The 16,056-nt window shown below is 40.0% G+C and overlaps 1 protein-coding gene across 1 annotated transcript in view; it reads right to left on the reverse strand.

Annotated features, from left to right (window-relative positions):
* NEO1 (neogenin 1) overlaps window positions 1-16,056 on the reverse strand; it is a 240,744-nt gene that overhangs the window by 30,382 nt on the left and 194,306 nt on the right. Inside the window, exons 17-21 of the mRNA XM_010831422.1 lie at window positions 14,842-15,036; window positions 7,602-7,697; window positions 4,683-4,858; window positions 4,462-4,600; window positions 2,292-2,399 (exon numbers count right to left, since the gene is read on the reverse strand). Coding sequence (XP_010829724.1) covers window positions 2,292-2,399; window positions 4,462-4,600; window positions 4,683-4,858; window positions 7,602-7,697; window positions 14,842-15,036 — 714 coding nt within the window. The remainder of the gene's footprint in view (window positions 1-2,291; window positions 2,400-4,461; window positions 4,601-4,682; window positions 4,859-7,601; window positions 7,698-14,841; window positions 15,037-16,056) is intronic.

Raw genomic sequence — 16,056 nt, forward strand, 5'->3', positions numbered from 1 at the left:
TAGGGTTTTCCCTACTTTCTTCAATTTAAGTCTGAATTTGGCAATAAGGAACTCATGATCTGAGCCACAGTCAGCTCCCGGTCTTGTTTTTGCTGACTGTATAGAGCGTCTCCATCTTTGGCTGCAAAGAATATAATCAATCTGATTTTGGTATTGACCATCTGGTGATGTCCATGTGTAGAGTCTTCTCTTGTGTTGTTGGAAGAGGGTGTTTGCTATAGCTAGTGCGTTCTCTTGGCAAAACTCTGTTAGCCTTTGCCCTGCTTCATTCTGTACTCCAAGGCCAAATCTGCCTGTTACTCCAGGTATTTCTTCACTTCCTACTTTTGCATTCCAGTCCCCTATACTGAAAAGGATGAAAAGGACATCTTTTTTGGGTGTTAGTTCTAGAAGGTCTTGTAGGTCTTCATAGAAATATTCAGCTTCTTCAGCATTACTGGCTGGGGCATAGACTTGGATTACTGTGATATTGAATGGTTTGCCTTGGAAATGAACAGAGATCATTCTGTCGTTTTTGAGATTGCATCCAAGTACTACATTTTGGACTCTTTTGTTGACTATGACGGCTACTCCATTTCTTCTAAGGGATTCTTGCCCACAGTAGTAGATATGATGGTCATCTGAGTTAAATTCACCCATACCAGTCCATTTTAGTTCACTGATTCCTAAAATGTCGACGTTCACTCTTTCCATCTCCTGTTTGACCACTTCCCATTTGCCTTGATTCATGGACCTAACATTCCAGGTTCCTATGCAATATTGCTCTTTACAGCATCAGACTTTACTTCCATCACCAGTCACATCCACAACTGGGTGATGTTTTTGCTTTGGCTCCATCCCTTCATTCTTTCTGGAGTTATTTTTCCACTGATCTCCAGTAGCATCATGGGCACCTACCAACCTGGGGAGTTCATCCTTCAGTGTCCTATCTTTCTGCCTTCTCATACTATCCATGGGGTTCTCAAGGCAAGCATACTGAAGTGGTCTGCCGCTCCCTTCTCCAGGGGACCACGTTGTCAGACAATGCTAAGAGATACTTCTCAGTTTCCTTTGTTGTTCAGTTGCTCAGTTGTGTCCGACTCTTTGCGACCCCCATGAACTACAGCACACCAGGCTCCCCTGTCCTTCACTGTCTCCCTCAGTTTGCTCAAACTCATGTCTATTGAGTTGGTGATGCCACCCAACCATCTCATTCTCAGTCACCTCCTTCTCCTCCTGTCCTCAACGTTTCCCAGCATCAGGGTCTTTTCCAGTGAGTCGGCTCTTGACATCAGGTGGCCAAAGTTTTGGAGCTTCAGCTTCAGCATCTGTCCTTCCAATGAATATTCAGGGTTGATTTCCTTTAGGACTGGATGGTTTGATCTAGTTGCATCCAAGGGACTCTCAAGAGTCTTCTCTAGCACCACTGTTCAAAAGCATGAATTCTTCGACATTCAGCCTTCTTTATGGTCCAACTCTTAACATCCATATATGACTACTGGAAAAACCACAGCTATGACTATATGGACCTTTGTCAGCAAAATGACAAAGGTCACTCTGCTTTTTAATGTACTGTCTAGGTTTATTACAGCTTTTCTTCCAAGGAGCAAGCATCTTTTAATTTCACGGCTGCAGTCACCTTAGGCCACCTTTTCATACAAAGGAACTTCAGGAGGCGAATTCTGGCTCCACAGCATACATTATCTGGATCAGAGGCAGGTTTTTCTCCCTGATAAAGATGAGGAAGGCATAGTGCCTTCTACTCTGGAAGTCCAAGGGAAAATTGAAGGTCCTGTCAGAGGTCCAGGCCAACTCAGACTTTTAACTTGAGTTGTAAGAGCACAGGAAGCTGAAGTAGCAATTCTGGATGAAAAAAGAAACTATAAGCCTAACGGATATTTTTGAGCTTTGGGGTAAAAGAGGTGAATTTATATTTATTGGGTATCACCCTATAGAATTAGGCAGCGTCTTCAACCCCAAGACCCTGGTCATGTAGTCAAAGACAGAGAAGAATAGCTCTCTTGAGGACAATAAATAAGTCTGTATGTTCTACCATAACCAAAGACCGTCTAGTGCAACCCACACCATTGGAGTTTCATGAAATATGGGTCAGAACAACCAGCTGGCGACTCCTTTTTATGTCACTAAACAGCACCCCTTGCTTCAATTTCCAGGACCATCATGTCACATAGCACCCCCAAAAATGGTCAGGTCAAGTCTTGAGACCCCCATTCCTCCCAAGAACAAGGCATTCTCCTAGAATGCAGGAACAGGGAACAGCCACACACTCACAGGCATCTCTGGCCTCTTACCTGTAATCTTGCCATTGGCTTCAGAGGGAGGCTGCCAATTTACAATTATGGTCCTAGGTTTCCCCTCTTTACTCACAACTGTCACATCCTTGGGCGGAGAAGTAGGAACTACAAAAGAATAACACTTTTAGTAATTCCTGTTCATTTCAACTGAATTCACCATTTCCTCAACCGTCTCCATTTAGAAGGCACAATAAAGGGTACAGCCTCTTGGCTTCAAAGAACTCACTGTCTGTCTATAAACAGCCCCAAGAAAAAGAAGAATATGCAAAGTACCAAAGAGGAAATACCATATTGAGAGGACAAAGAACAGGCATCCCAGACGGGGAGGTCAGGCAGGATGGTTAGGTAAAATTAAAAGCCACCTGCAGCCCCTGCTTGGTAGATCAGGAGACAGAAAATGAGAAAAGTCATGTAATGTGCCCAAGACTACGTTTTCTCCCCTAATTTGGATTATTTTGTTAGAAAATTTTTAAGTGTAAAGTAACTTTGTCTCTACCTATATATAGTTGGCTTTCCAAACCAAATATGATATTTGAAAACCACCATTCCCCTAAAGAATAAATGATTTACAAATTAATGTTTTATTATGTTAAATTTGCACCAAAAAGATAGTCAACCATTAAAGGTTATTGCTCTGAAATGTAAAGCTGTTTACGGAACAGAAAAGCCAATTAAACAAAAACGACAGTGAGTCTGGGTTTCCATGGTAGTGGTGGTGAAGTTTCTAGGTCGTGTCTGGACCTTGCGACCCCATGGACTGTAGCCCCACCAGGCTCCTCTGTCCATGGGATATTCTCAGGCAAGAATACTGAAGTGGGTAGCCATTTCTTCCTCCAGGGGATCTTCCGACCCAGAGATCAAACCCACATTTCCTGCATTGCAGAAGCCCCTTATGTTTCCATATTATGGCTGAAAACTTTTAATGTATTAATACTAGTTGGGAAATCAGCATATTAAGTATATCCTTACATTTACTCTTTTCCTGAAATACTAGAAATCTCCTGGTATGAAATGGAAGGAAGCCAAGCCCAGTGAAATGTAAACTCCTAATGGAATATCATTTATTACCTAATGGGCTGGAATGAAAGCACAAAGGTATTTTTAAAACTGGCAAAGAAAGCAAACTCAAGTTCTATTTACGTTTTTGTGCACTGCATTTCTTTCTCTCCGAATCTATCCCTTTTTTTTCTCTGTAGGAAATTCAACCAACTGTGCCAAAGATAAGACATCAGGGCCAAACCCAGTCTGGAGAGACTTTATAGCTCCGTTTTTTTCATTATTCACATAAAGGAGAGAAAGAAATAGGGAGGTGGAACAGACAGAGCCTCCCAATGGTTACACATATCCCCATGCCAGGGAAGTATAAGGGGCAGAAGGGCAGGCCTACAAGTGAGCAAAAAGCAAGCAAAACTTTCAAATTAGATGGCTTGCTTTCCCCTTAATTTACTTAGCTGTATTTTTTCTTTCATGTTTACTTACAGACAAAAACCCTAAGAATACTCCAGTGGGAGACTTTATAAGACACTAACCAGTTTGCAAGAAAGCTTCCAGGGAAGTTTAGGAGAGCTCTGGTAAAGTGCTGAGGCTCTAGCAAGCATGGTATTGGTAAAGGGCAGGCTACTTCATCTTTTCTATCTCAATTTTCCAGGAAGGCAAGGTTAAAAACCGTAATTCCTTACATCTACACAGTGCTTTATTACTTACCATTTGCTTTATTTATTGGGTAATTTATTTTACCCTATCAAGTAGAAAAGACAGCAATTACCCCTCTTTTATAGATGGAAGAAATAGCTTCAGAGAGGCTGGATGACTTGCTTATATAGTCAGTAGGTGGCTGACCTTGGAATTGAACTCATGTCTCATGATTCCTAAACTCTAGTACATTCTGCATTATTTCTTTCTGCTATTTGCTAATGTTCTTGAACAGTGATGAAAAAACCAAAATTCTTCAGCTGGGAAAGCAAACACTGAACTCCAGCTGTAGCTGCTCTCACTGTGTTCTGTAAATATGTCAATTCACACACTTAGTTCTTTCCTTGGGTAGTAAAGAGAGGTGATGAGGCGCCTCATGACTTCGGATGTGGTACAACATTAGCACGGACTTTCCTGGCTTTCACATCTAGTGAAGAGAAGAAATGCCATGTGACAAAGTTCTGACAACACATACCTAATTCAAAAGTAGTCCCGTGGGCTGTCATGCTCCATGTGCTTGATCTTCGACCTTTGGTCACCATCACAGAGAATTCATAGAGTGTATTTGGTTTTAAACCAGTCACCAAATAACTCAAAGTCGTTGCATTAGCATTCTGGAAACATATGAATCAAGAGCTTCAGAATCAGAAAGTATGAATAATTAGCTCTTCTTACCCAGAGTGAATGTGCCAGTACCTTGTACTTGGTGTTTGCTGGGATGTTGGTTTTCCATCGGACTGTGTAGTATCGGGAGTCTGTGATCTTCTGGTGTTTGGGCAGGGAGTTGTCCGCCCAGGTGATCCTTATGGTGTCATGGCTCAGAATGGAAGCCTGAACTCCCACTGGTGGCATCATGGGAGTGGGATCTGGCACTGGAGTGTATGGAGCATTAATAACAAACAAATCAACTTCAGAAGTGTCTGGGGTAAAAAGTAATTAAAAATGGAAGTGGCATTTTAACATAAACAAAACCAAAAGGGAAATGCAAGGTAATATAATGGAATGAAAGGTGAGAAATGGAGAAAGAGAAAGAGAATCCAGAGTTAATATATAACCATCATTCATTTAAAACAATATTTCCACTTGTGTTCTTTCAGGAAACACTTGCAGGAAAGCACCTAGAGAAATAGTACTTAACTATTTTCTACTACTGTAAACTGCGTGTATATTGAATAGGTAAATAAAATTTGGTAATCCAGTGTTCCCCAGTGGCTCAGACGGTAAAGAATCTGCCTGCAATGTGGGAGACCTGGGTTCGATCCCTGGGTTGGCAGGATCCCCTGGAGGAGGGCATGACACCCACTCCAGTATGCTTGCCTGGAGAATTCCCACTGACAAAGGAGCCTAGTGGGCTACAGTCCACGGGGTCGAAAAGAGTCGGACACGACCGAGTGACTAAGCACAGCACACATCATTCAAACTTGACTTTTCTTTGTCTTAAAATTTTTTCTTTAAATAACTTGAAAATTCTACCTTAGATCCAAAAAGGATCACTAAAAGAAGAAAACTGCTTCTAAAATCAAGGGTATTTTTCCTAAATAAGTAACACAAAGCTCATGATCTATTTTGGTATTTCAGTGAATGTGGTTGAATTTTGGGGGATGTTGCTTATCACACTGGACATGTAAGGGCCTCTCCTCTAAAATCTGAATTTGAATATCAGCCAGTGGAAACTCAGCCTGGTCTTGGAACTGGGTGTATCTGAAACCCACACAGGGTCCAATTCAGATCTGCTGATGCCCAGGGTCTAAAAGCAATACCACAACATGGCTTACATTCAAGTAAAGCAAAGGGAATCCAAGGGCATTACTCTTCATGAAGGAAAGGTAAGCTGATAACATGCGGGAGTATTTTATACTTTTCCCAGTAGACTCAGAAAACAACCCACTGATTAATCCCAATCAGTTTTGGGGAAATGCCCCAGCTATTAAGGATTTAAGTGACACAGCTTTATGAACTTAAGAAATCAGAGCACTTTTTGATAGAAGGAAAAGTCTGTACTCATGTGCTGTCCTGAACCATATGCAACAGACATATTCTCTAAGCAGCACCGTCAAAACAAGGCCGGAACGAGCCCAAAGGCACCACGACGCACGGGAATAGGGAAGCATCCAACGCGCTTTCCCAGCTCTCGGTCAGGTACTTAAGTACACACACACTGATTTATTTTAAGTGAAGGTCTTAAAATGGGTATCCCATTTAGCTATGGTGACTAGTCCTTCCTATAACCTAAAATCTGAGACAGCAGGGGCCTTATTTATGAATAATTGCCAAGCTAAAGCAATAATCTCCATCTGTGTATTTCCTACCCAATGAACACTGAAAATAACAGAACAGCACACATAATAATCAAGGGCTTTGTTCAAAGATCAGGACACATACCAATTAGCTAAAGAAAATGCACCTTCAGGTGCAAAAGTCATTAAGACTGCGAGATTTTTTCTTACTGTAACAACTCTTAGAAAAGACAGCTAGGTAACATGACTTATGAACGTTTCCTCTTGTGTACTTCTAGCCACGCTATATTTTTAAGTCACATAAGAGAAAATAATTCCAAATTTGTTTTTTCCCTATTACAGACTGATTTAAGAAAGTAGCAAACCCTTTATTTAAATATTCTATTTCATGTTGTTTTTTCTTTTCTGACATACCAAAGCTATTTTTAAAAGAACTTATAAATTGTAAGCACGCAGGAGCAGAAGACAGAACTATCAAATATGCAGTAATGGTATTGATCTTGGTAAGTAAAAGCATAAAAACAGGCGACAGAGATTATCTTTTTAAAATGAATAATGCCAAATCCGCACTGTATGCAAAGCATCCAGAATACACAGCAGGCAATACAGAGTCACAATTTTGTTTTGAGAAACAAAAGAATATTACTGAAAGCGATACATTCTTTGATTTCCAGTACCATTTAGAAAAATTTACAATTCTAATATATTTACTTCAGTAAATTTTCTCATTCAGATCTAGATCTACATCATGTTTTACATATCTACAGAAATTTTACATCATTCTTTTAAAGATATTTTAATAGATAAATTACAAAGAAAAGTAATAAATATTTGGTCTCTTTTGTAATAAATTTACAGTTTATCAAATGGATGGTACATATAGCTTTATGCTGCCTATATAAATAAATCTTATAAAAAGCACATAGAAAAATACTTTCCCAACTAATTCAAGTACTAATAAAGAAAATGTTGGATTTATCAATCTAATACATTTATTCCATTAATAACCTATATATTTTCTCAGAGATATGGAGATCCTTTAACTTTTTTCTTTTAGTTATAACTCACATGACTAAAAGATGAAAAATCACTTTTAACTCTCTCATGACTACGCTTTCTAGATCCCAACATATTAAAAACATGTGCTATACAATTACATAGATGTGTTTACATGACAGGATTAATATTTTCTAAAAAGCAAAGCAGGATTTAACAGAACTTTCCGTGTTGAAAGCCCATTTACCCTCCTATGAGGCCTCACCCTAAACTGCCATATCCTTTTCCTTCCACTGACACCCACCGGGCAGGCCTCATGCTAACATTCTACTTAAGCTGAAGGAAAATATGCGGACAACCAGGGATGGACAGGATACCTTACCTGTGTGAGGTCTGGTCACAGCACTCTCGTACAAGGGGATGCCTTCACCTACGTTGTTAAATGCTTTCAGGGTAATCACATAGTGAGAGCTGGGGTCTGAAGGAAAGAAACAAGTGGAGACACGTAAAAAACTCTCACTACAGAATTTTAAACATTCACAGATGACTGTGTGTAATCTTAACTGTAATAAAAGCCGAGTCAAGTGAAGTCGCTCAGTCGTGTCTGACTCTTGGCGACCCCATGGACTGTAGCCTACCAGGCTCCTCTGTCCATGGGATTTTCCAGGCAAGAATACTGGAGTGGGTTGCCATTTCCTTCTCCAGAGGATCTTCCCGACCCAGGGATTGAACCTGGGTATCCCGCATTGTAGGCAGATGCTCTTACCATCTGAGCCACCAGGGAAGTCTCAAAAAAAAACCAGGTCATACTTTAAAATTTTTTTATGTGGGATTATTCTGAGGGGTGGGGAGGAATGGAAATGGGAGCATACAGATTATAGAAAAACTGGCTGGGATCAACTTCCTGTAGTCCCAGGAGCAAGGGAGACTGTTCCTGAATCTTCTCTTGGCTTCAAGTCATCAGTGGTTTAGTGATGTTACTGTATAGAGAAGAGTCTGGATTAAAAAGAATACGTAGGATTTCCATGTGTTGGAATCCCACAGGTGCAGCTTGGACTTAAACAAACCCCATTCCTTCTCAGAAGGAGGCAGCGACTGGAACAGCCAAGCTAGAGAAGTAGGAGAGAAACTGTTAAACCAGTTAACCGTTGACGGTCCTTAACTCTCTGGGATGCCAACCTCATCTAGCCTTCATGCAGACTTCTTGGTTGGAGAAGACATGGCCCAGGCTTTCAACTGGCTAAGATGATGATCATGTAAAATGCTGCTAGTTAGATTTGGTGAAAAAGAGGGATATTATACAGTTGGAATAGCATTCATTCTCCTATTGGCTAAGGCAAATCTGGAAGACTCCGCTTTATCACATTCCTGATCCAGGCAAGGTTTAGTACAGGTACTTCAAGAGTCTAGTCTCAAAATGAAGACTGGGGTTCCACTGAAGTGTTGTAGGGTGGGGAGTTGACCCACACCACTCACTTCTGGTAAAGCTGGGCAGTTTTTCAAGGTGGCCACACCTCAAGTGGCCTTCATTTCTTCAAAAGCTGCTTGGTGGCCCATTTTCTAGATACCATTGAGCAATATATAAAGGTACCTGGTCTTCCAGTGTGAAAAAGAACTGACAACAAATGGAATAAATAAGAGTTAGTACTTGACTGGCAGGAAAAGGTGCTGATATGGACAACGTGGTAGAAGGTGATGCCATTCATTGAGACTGGGGACAGAAGAATCACAATACACATTTTCCAGACTTGATTCTAGGCCCCCTTCTAGTCCTACTCTTCACTCTCTGCCCATGTGCTTCCATTCATTTCCTTGGTTGGATTAGCATACATGTGTGATCCAATGCAAATTAGTCCTGACTTTTCTTCTGAGCACCAGACCTGTTCAACTGTCTATTGGGCATCTCCATCTCTTGGATGTCTCAAATATCTCTTTCTCTCCCCTTCCTCCGCCCCTTCAGATCTGCTCCAGTATTCCCTAGAGTTCATAAATGGCATGACTATGCATGCTGTTGTTCAAGCCAAAAACATGGGAGTCGTTAAGACCTCTCTCTCCCTCCTTCCTTACATAAGTGATCAAGTCTTGTTGATGCTACCTACACGCCTCCCACCACCCTGCCTCATTCCCTGTGCTCACTCTTTATTGGCCAGCTCTCAGTCCACCGAGTGGTGTGCGCTCTCCTACGACTGGGTTGTAACCTGTGCAGCAGATTGTAACCTGTGTAATCTGTCCCCTATGCTGCAGACATACAACACTCTTATTTACTCAGACACTGCCCGTGCATCTGAAAGGGGCCATCCCAGACTGGATGACCTCTTTAAATACATAGCCTGTAGCACCTCATTTCTCCTCCTCAGCATTCTAAAAATTTAAATTATTTAAAAATTATATTATCTCTAATCATTGGAATCACATCTGCTTGATTCTCTATTTCTACTGTGCTCTATTTCTAGCACAGTGTCTGGGGTATTTGCTGATTGAGTGAAAGTCTGCAGAAGATACTAACTTTAATTTTGATTAAATTATGATAGACTATAAGATATTCTATCATGATTTATCATATTCCAGTACAGATACCCAGCAAGCAGATGTTTATATAGATTTGAAGCTCAGAGAGAGCTCTAGTTTGATTAATAAATGCATTCTTATGTGTATTTCTCCACTCCACTGACTTTTCTTTTGTTCAACATTATATGTATCTTAAATCTATCTGATAAATACTGCAAGTTTATTTTACTTTATGCCACATCAATTTTTTTTGCTGCTTCTCAGTGTGCACCTTCTTTACTACTAAAGTATGTCTACTGCCTTCAGCACATGCAGGGCTCCTTCTCAGCTCTTGTTTCCAATCACTATTCTCCCTCAGTCTTTCAAGTACAAGTCAGGCTTCTTCCCTGCCTGCTCCACTGTGCCTTACCACCTCCTCCTCCTCTGAACACACTTCACTTCAACGCTTCTGTTTCCTGTGTTTTACTTTCCTTCTCCTGTTAGACTGAAAGAGGATTTTCATTTCAGTAGTTTTGTAAAGGAAACAGTAGGAGTGGGTGACCACAGAAGTATTTTTATCCTAGCCTATTCCTTTGCTCTCCTACAACTGCCTTATAAGACTGTTCATGTGGGGAACACTTCCCAGGTTAGCTGTGCTGTTTCTTCTTGAAAGGAAAAAGAAAAAGGCTACTCTGTTTTTGACTAAAGCATTAAATTGCTGCTTATCTTCTACCAGAAAAGATGACCCTAAGTAATTTATCGCTTGTTCTTGTGCTTAGTCGCTCAGTTGTGTCCAACTCTTTGTGACCCCATGGATTATAGCCCACCAGACTCCTCTGTTCATGGGGATTCTCCCAGCAAGAATACTGGAGTGGGTAGCTAGCCACTTCCTTCTCCAGGGGATCATCCCAACCCAGGGATCAAACCCAGGTCTCCCACGTTGCAAGTGGATTCTTTACTGTCTAAGTCACAAGAGAAGCCCTAAGTAATTTATCAGACACTTAAAACTGTCCTTAGGAAAGATATTTACAAATAAATTTGAATAAAAAAGGTTGGTCAGGGAAGATTCTAAATTAAAAGGCAAGCCTTTCAAAGAAAGATCTCAATAATGATATCTAATTTGGAAAAATATGCCTATCTAAATCAGTTCATTTTCTATTATAAAATATTACTGTTTCTCAAAATGTTGGCTTTGTAACTCACCTTTGAGGTAATAATTTATATATAACACAATATACCCATTTATATGTACCTTTTTGGCTTTGACAAATACATATACCTGTTTAAGAGTCTACTACTTAGCACTAAACAACAAAAACAAATCATGACCACATATTCCCAACACTCTGAAGAGTCCTCCTATTGCCAGTCAACTGCAGTCAATCCCACCTCTTCGCTTTCTAGTCACCCACTCATCTTGCTGTGTCACTATAAGGGCCACACATGCTGCAATTTCATGAAAATGTATTAACACAGTACGTACTCTCTTGTGTTTTGCTTCTTTTGCTCTGCATAATGTTTGTGAGATTTGTTATGTCGTTGAGTGTACCTGTAACCCATTTCTTTTAATTGCTGACTAGTATTCCGTTGTCAGAGAAGGCAATGGCACCCCACTCCAGTACTCTTGCCTGGAAAATCCCATGGACGGAGGAGCCTGGTAGGCTGCAGTCCATGGGGTTGCTAAGAGTCAGACACGACTGAGCGACTTCACTTTCACTTTTCACTTTCATGCATTGGAGGAGGAAATGGCAACCCAGTCCAGTGTTCTTGCCTGGAGAATCCCAGGGACGGGGGAGCCTAGTGGGCTGCTGTCTATGGAGTCGCACAGAGTCGGACACGACTGAAGCGACTTAGCAGCAGCAGCAGCAGTATTCCATTGTATGGATATAGTACAATTCATCACTTAACTTGTTTACCCCCTTTAGATTATTATAAATCAATTATGAACATCTGTGTAGAAATCTTTGTGAAGATATGCGTCTTTATTTCTCTTGGTTAAGTAACTATGAGTGGGAATGTTGGATTGTATAGTCAACTTTTTCAGAAACCTCCAATCTGTTTTCTAGAGCAGTTGTACCTTCATACGTGTCTACCAGCAAGTATGAGTTCCAGTTCTGCATCCTTGCTGATATCTGGTATTATCAGTCTATTAAATTTTGGCAGTTTTAGAGGTTGTGTAGTGATATTTTATTGTGGCTTTATCTGCATTTCTCTGATAATTAATGAAGTTGAGAATCTTTTCATGTGCTTACTGTCCACTCATATATCATCTTCTTTGGTATACTGTCCATCCAAATCTTTTTCCTACCTTTTTATTGGACTATTATCTTCTGAGTTTTTAAAGAATTTTTAGAACATATTCCAGACTCAAATTCTTTGTCAGATACTTGAATGATGAGTGTTTTCTCTTGGTCTGTGGTTTACCTTTTCATCTCACAGGTCTCTTTCCAAGCAGAAGTTTTAAATTTTGATGAAGCCCAATTTATTCATTTTTCATTTTTTTAATTTGTACTTCTTTGTATCCTAAGAGATCCCTGTGTACCCCAAAGTCACATAGATTTTTTTTCTGTATTCTACTAGACAGCATATTAAAAAACAGAGATATAACTTTGCTGACAAAGGTCTGTATAGTCAAAGCTATGGGTTTTCCAGTTGTCATGTGTGCATGTGAGAGTTGGACCACAAAGAAGGCAGAGCACTGAAGAACTGATGCTTTCAAACTGTGGTGTTGAAGAAGACTCTTGAGTCCCTTGGACAACAAGAAGATCAAACCAGCCAATCCTAAAGGAAATCAACCCTGAATATTTATTGGAAGGACTGATGCTGAAGCTGAAGCTCCAATACTCTGGCCACCCGATGCGAAGAACCGACTCACTGGAAAAGACCCTAATGCTGGGAAAGATTGAGGGCAGGAGGAGAAGGGGATGACAGATGACAAGATGGTTGGACGGTATCCCGACTCAATGGACATGAGTTTGAGTAAGCTCTGGGAGATGGTGAAGGACAGGGAAGCCTGGTGTGCTGCAGTCCATGGGGTCGCAAAGAGTCAGACACAACCAAGCGACTGAACAACAACAACCAGAAGTTTTAGTTATTTGTTTAGGTCTGTTTCTGTGTATGCTGTAAGAGTCAATGAAGGCTTCTTTTCCTTCTCACAGAATTATCCAATTACTCACACACCTTTTGCTGAGAAGACTATCTTCTTTTCCACTGAATTATGTCAGTGTTTTTGTCAAAAATCAATTGAGCATGTATCTATTTCTGAACTCTATTCTGTTCCATTGATCTGTAACACCTAACCTTTACACCAACATTACCACAATGTCTCAGTTACTGCAGCTTTATAATATGTCCTGAAATCACATAGTATGGGTCTTCTAAACTTTATTCTTTTTTAAAAAATGTCTGCTCCTTCACTTTTTTCATGTAAACTTTAGAATAAGTTTATGAATGTCCAGGAAAAAAGTCTACTGGGATTTTACTTGAGATTGCATTAGAGAGGACTGTCATAATAATATACTGTCCTCTAATCCATAAACATGGTATCTCCATTTATTTAAGTCTTAATTTTTCTCAGCAATCATTTTCCACTCTTCAGTGTACAGATTTCCTATACATACACATACACACACACACACATAAATAGCTTACTGTTAGTATGTAGAAATACAACTCTTTCTGCGTATTGACTTTATACCTTGTGCCCTTTTAAACTCAGTTATAGTTTTAGTAGTATTTTTTAATAGATTTCTCAGGCTTTCTACCCTAGTAACAATGAGCATGAATAGTGCTCAAATACTGGTTTCCAAATATCATTTGCTATAAAAGAAACAAGGAGCAATGGCTGATTCAAGGGCAAAAGCTAGGAAAATACCAGATAAGCCTGAAACATCTTACTGAATCAAAAAGGAAGAAAGTGCTCAAATAAAGACAGGAGATGTCAAAAGGACAGAGAAACTAGTTATAGAGAGATTCCCATTGGCCATTCCTTCAATATGGAAGAGAAGCAAAGCTCTTCTTTATCAAAGAATGCTAATAAATGCAAAAGAAATAATGGAATTAGAAAATCACCACTTGAGAAACACCATAATAATGATACTGAAGATGATAAAACTACTGAGTAAAAGTTTGACAAGAAACCAGATATTTACAAAGACTCAAGGTATTTCCCTACAAGGTACTTTTGAGTTATGAAGGAAAAAAAAATAACATTATAGAAGAGAAATGTTGAAGATATCATTTTAACCAAGTGGTTAAAGTTAATGTCACTAGCATTAGGCTCTCATCTGCCTCCTGATATGGTGTACTGACAAGAATACACACATCTATGCTATTCCTTCCAAAAATGTGTAAGCTGAATATAATGATGAAATAGTACATAGGTCTAAGGGTCATTCTATAAGGCATAAATGTACTTTTCAAAAATGTCATAGTCATAAAAGAGAAAATAAAGGAACTGTTCCATATGAAAGAAAACTAATGAAACACACTAAGTAGATACATGAGATCCTGCACCAGAAAACAGTGTTTTTGTTTCATTACAAAGGACACTGATGAGACAACTAGCAAAATATAAATGAAGTCTATAGATAGTGTCTCACAGTTAATTTGCTGATTTTGATAACTGCACTGTGATTATATTAGAAAATGCCCTCATTTTAAGGAAAGGGACATTAAAGCATTAGTGGGTGGAGGGGCATCATTACTCTCAAATGGTTCCGAGAGAGATAAAACAGAATCAGGTACAAATAGCAGACAAAACGCGTTTCCCCAGTGGCTCAGTGGTAAGAGTATGCCTGCAAGGCAGGAGACACGGGTTCAATTCCAGGGTCAGGAAGATCCCCTGGAGAAGGAAATGGCAACCCACTCGAAGTGTTCTTTCCTGGAAAACCCCATGGACAGAGGAGCTACAGTGGGCTACAGTCCATGGGGTTGCAAAGATTCAGACACGACTGACCACACACATTGGGTACACAGCAGATAAAGCACGTGTGATAAAACGTTAACCTCTGGGGAACCTGGGTGAAGAATAAAAATTGTACTATTTTTGAAAGCTTTCTATAAAAATAAAATATACAAAAAAAAGTTAGAAACAAATCACAGCCGCAGTTACTTCCTTTACTTAGCATACATACCCAGATTTTCGATGGTGTAATAGCGTTGTTTATAGTCTACCTTTATGGTCTGGGCATGAGGGCTGCCAATGCCATAACCAATGGCATAACCTCTGACCACAATGTTTTGATTCTCTGGAGGCGTCCAGCTTACTACGATGCTAGTGACCAGTGGGCGGACGTGAAGAGAACTAGGCACTTCTGGAACACGAGTTTCTGCGAAGGAGAGGAGAGCAAGATGAGATTCAGATGCACCTTCCTTTGTAATATTTCATTGTCCTTGGGGCAAGGTGTTTAGGCTTCTGCCAAATCATCTGGGGCTAAGTTTTTTTTTCCATTATGGCCAAGAATTCTCAAAGAGAATCTGCATGTATAGTGAAATACGGCCACAGTTTAACTGCAGCCTAACTCAACCTGAAACACAAGACACTGCAGGATTATTATAATTTGGAAGGAAAGACAAAGAGGTCCAAGAGCCTTCCCAATGGAGAAAAATAAACTGTCTTTCCACTGCTGCCCACTCCTCTTGGTCCCACAGCTGATTACCACACTCCATCAGGTGGAATGAGAAAGGAACAGCACACTAAATAGAAGCCTGCTGTCAACAGGTGATCACGTTTCACATGACAGTGATGATATCAGTTATTTACTCCCCAAACTAATACGGTAAGTCAGAAAATACGAAACTCAGAACCACAAACTGATTTAAATGGTGGGAGACTAAGAGGCTTTAAAAGGTGGCAATTTGCAGTATCGTTCACACACATTATCTCAAGGCATAAATTCCTACCTCTATTTAAAAATCAGTAAACAAAGAATTACATTAAGTACCCAGGTCTTTTGCCTTTTAAGCGGAGCACTTGTCTCTGATAAAGGCAACATACACACACTCATATGGAGTCACTGAATAAACTGGTGAGAAAAACGGCGAGGTTTCTAGGACTAAGGGAAAAGGGAAACGTAACTAAAACAAAGGCCAGTCTACAGGGTGCAGCCTTAAATTTTAGATCATCTGCCTACTTAATGGCCTTGGTAAAAAAGCCAGACTTAAAGCACCTGCACATTTTTACTTGTTCTGGTTCTACTTACAGGGACAGTTCTCAAAAGGCCACTATAAAAAATACATTTCAGGAGACTTGCTATATTACAGGAACGACAGCAGTATAATCCACAAAAATTCATAGATTTTAGCCACATACACCCCAAAATCTATGCCTTTATAGTTTGACTCATTTG

Source organism: Bison bison, unplaced genomic scaffold, assembly GCF_000754665.1.
Source record: "Bison bison bison isolate TAMUID 2011002044 unplaced genomic scaffold, Bison_UMD1.0 scf7180017864526, whole genome shotgun sequence".
Lineage (NCBI taxonomy): Eukaryota > Metazoa > Chordata > Mammalia > Artiodactyla > Bovidae > Bison > Bison bison.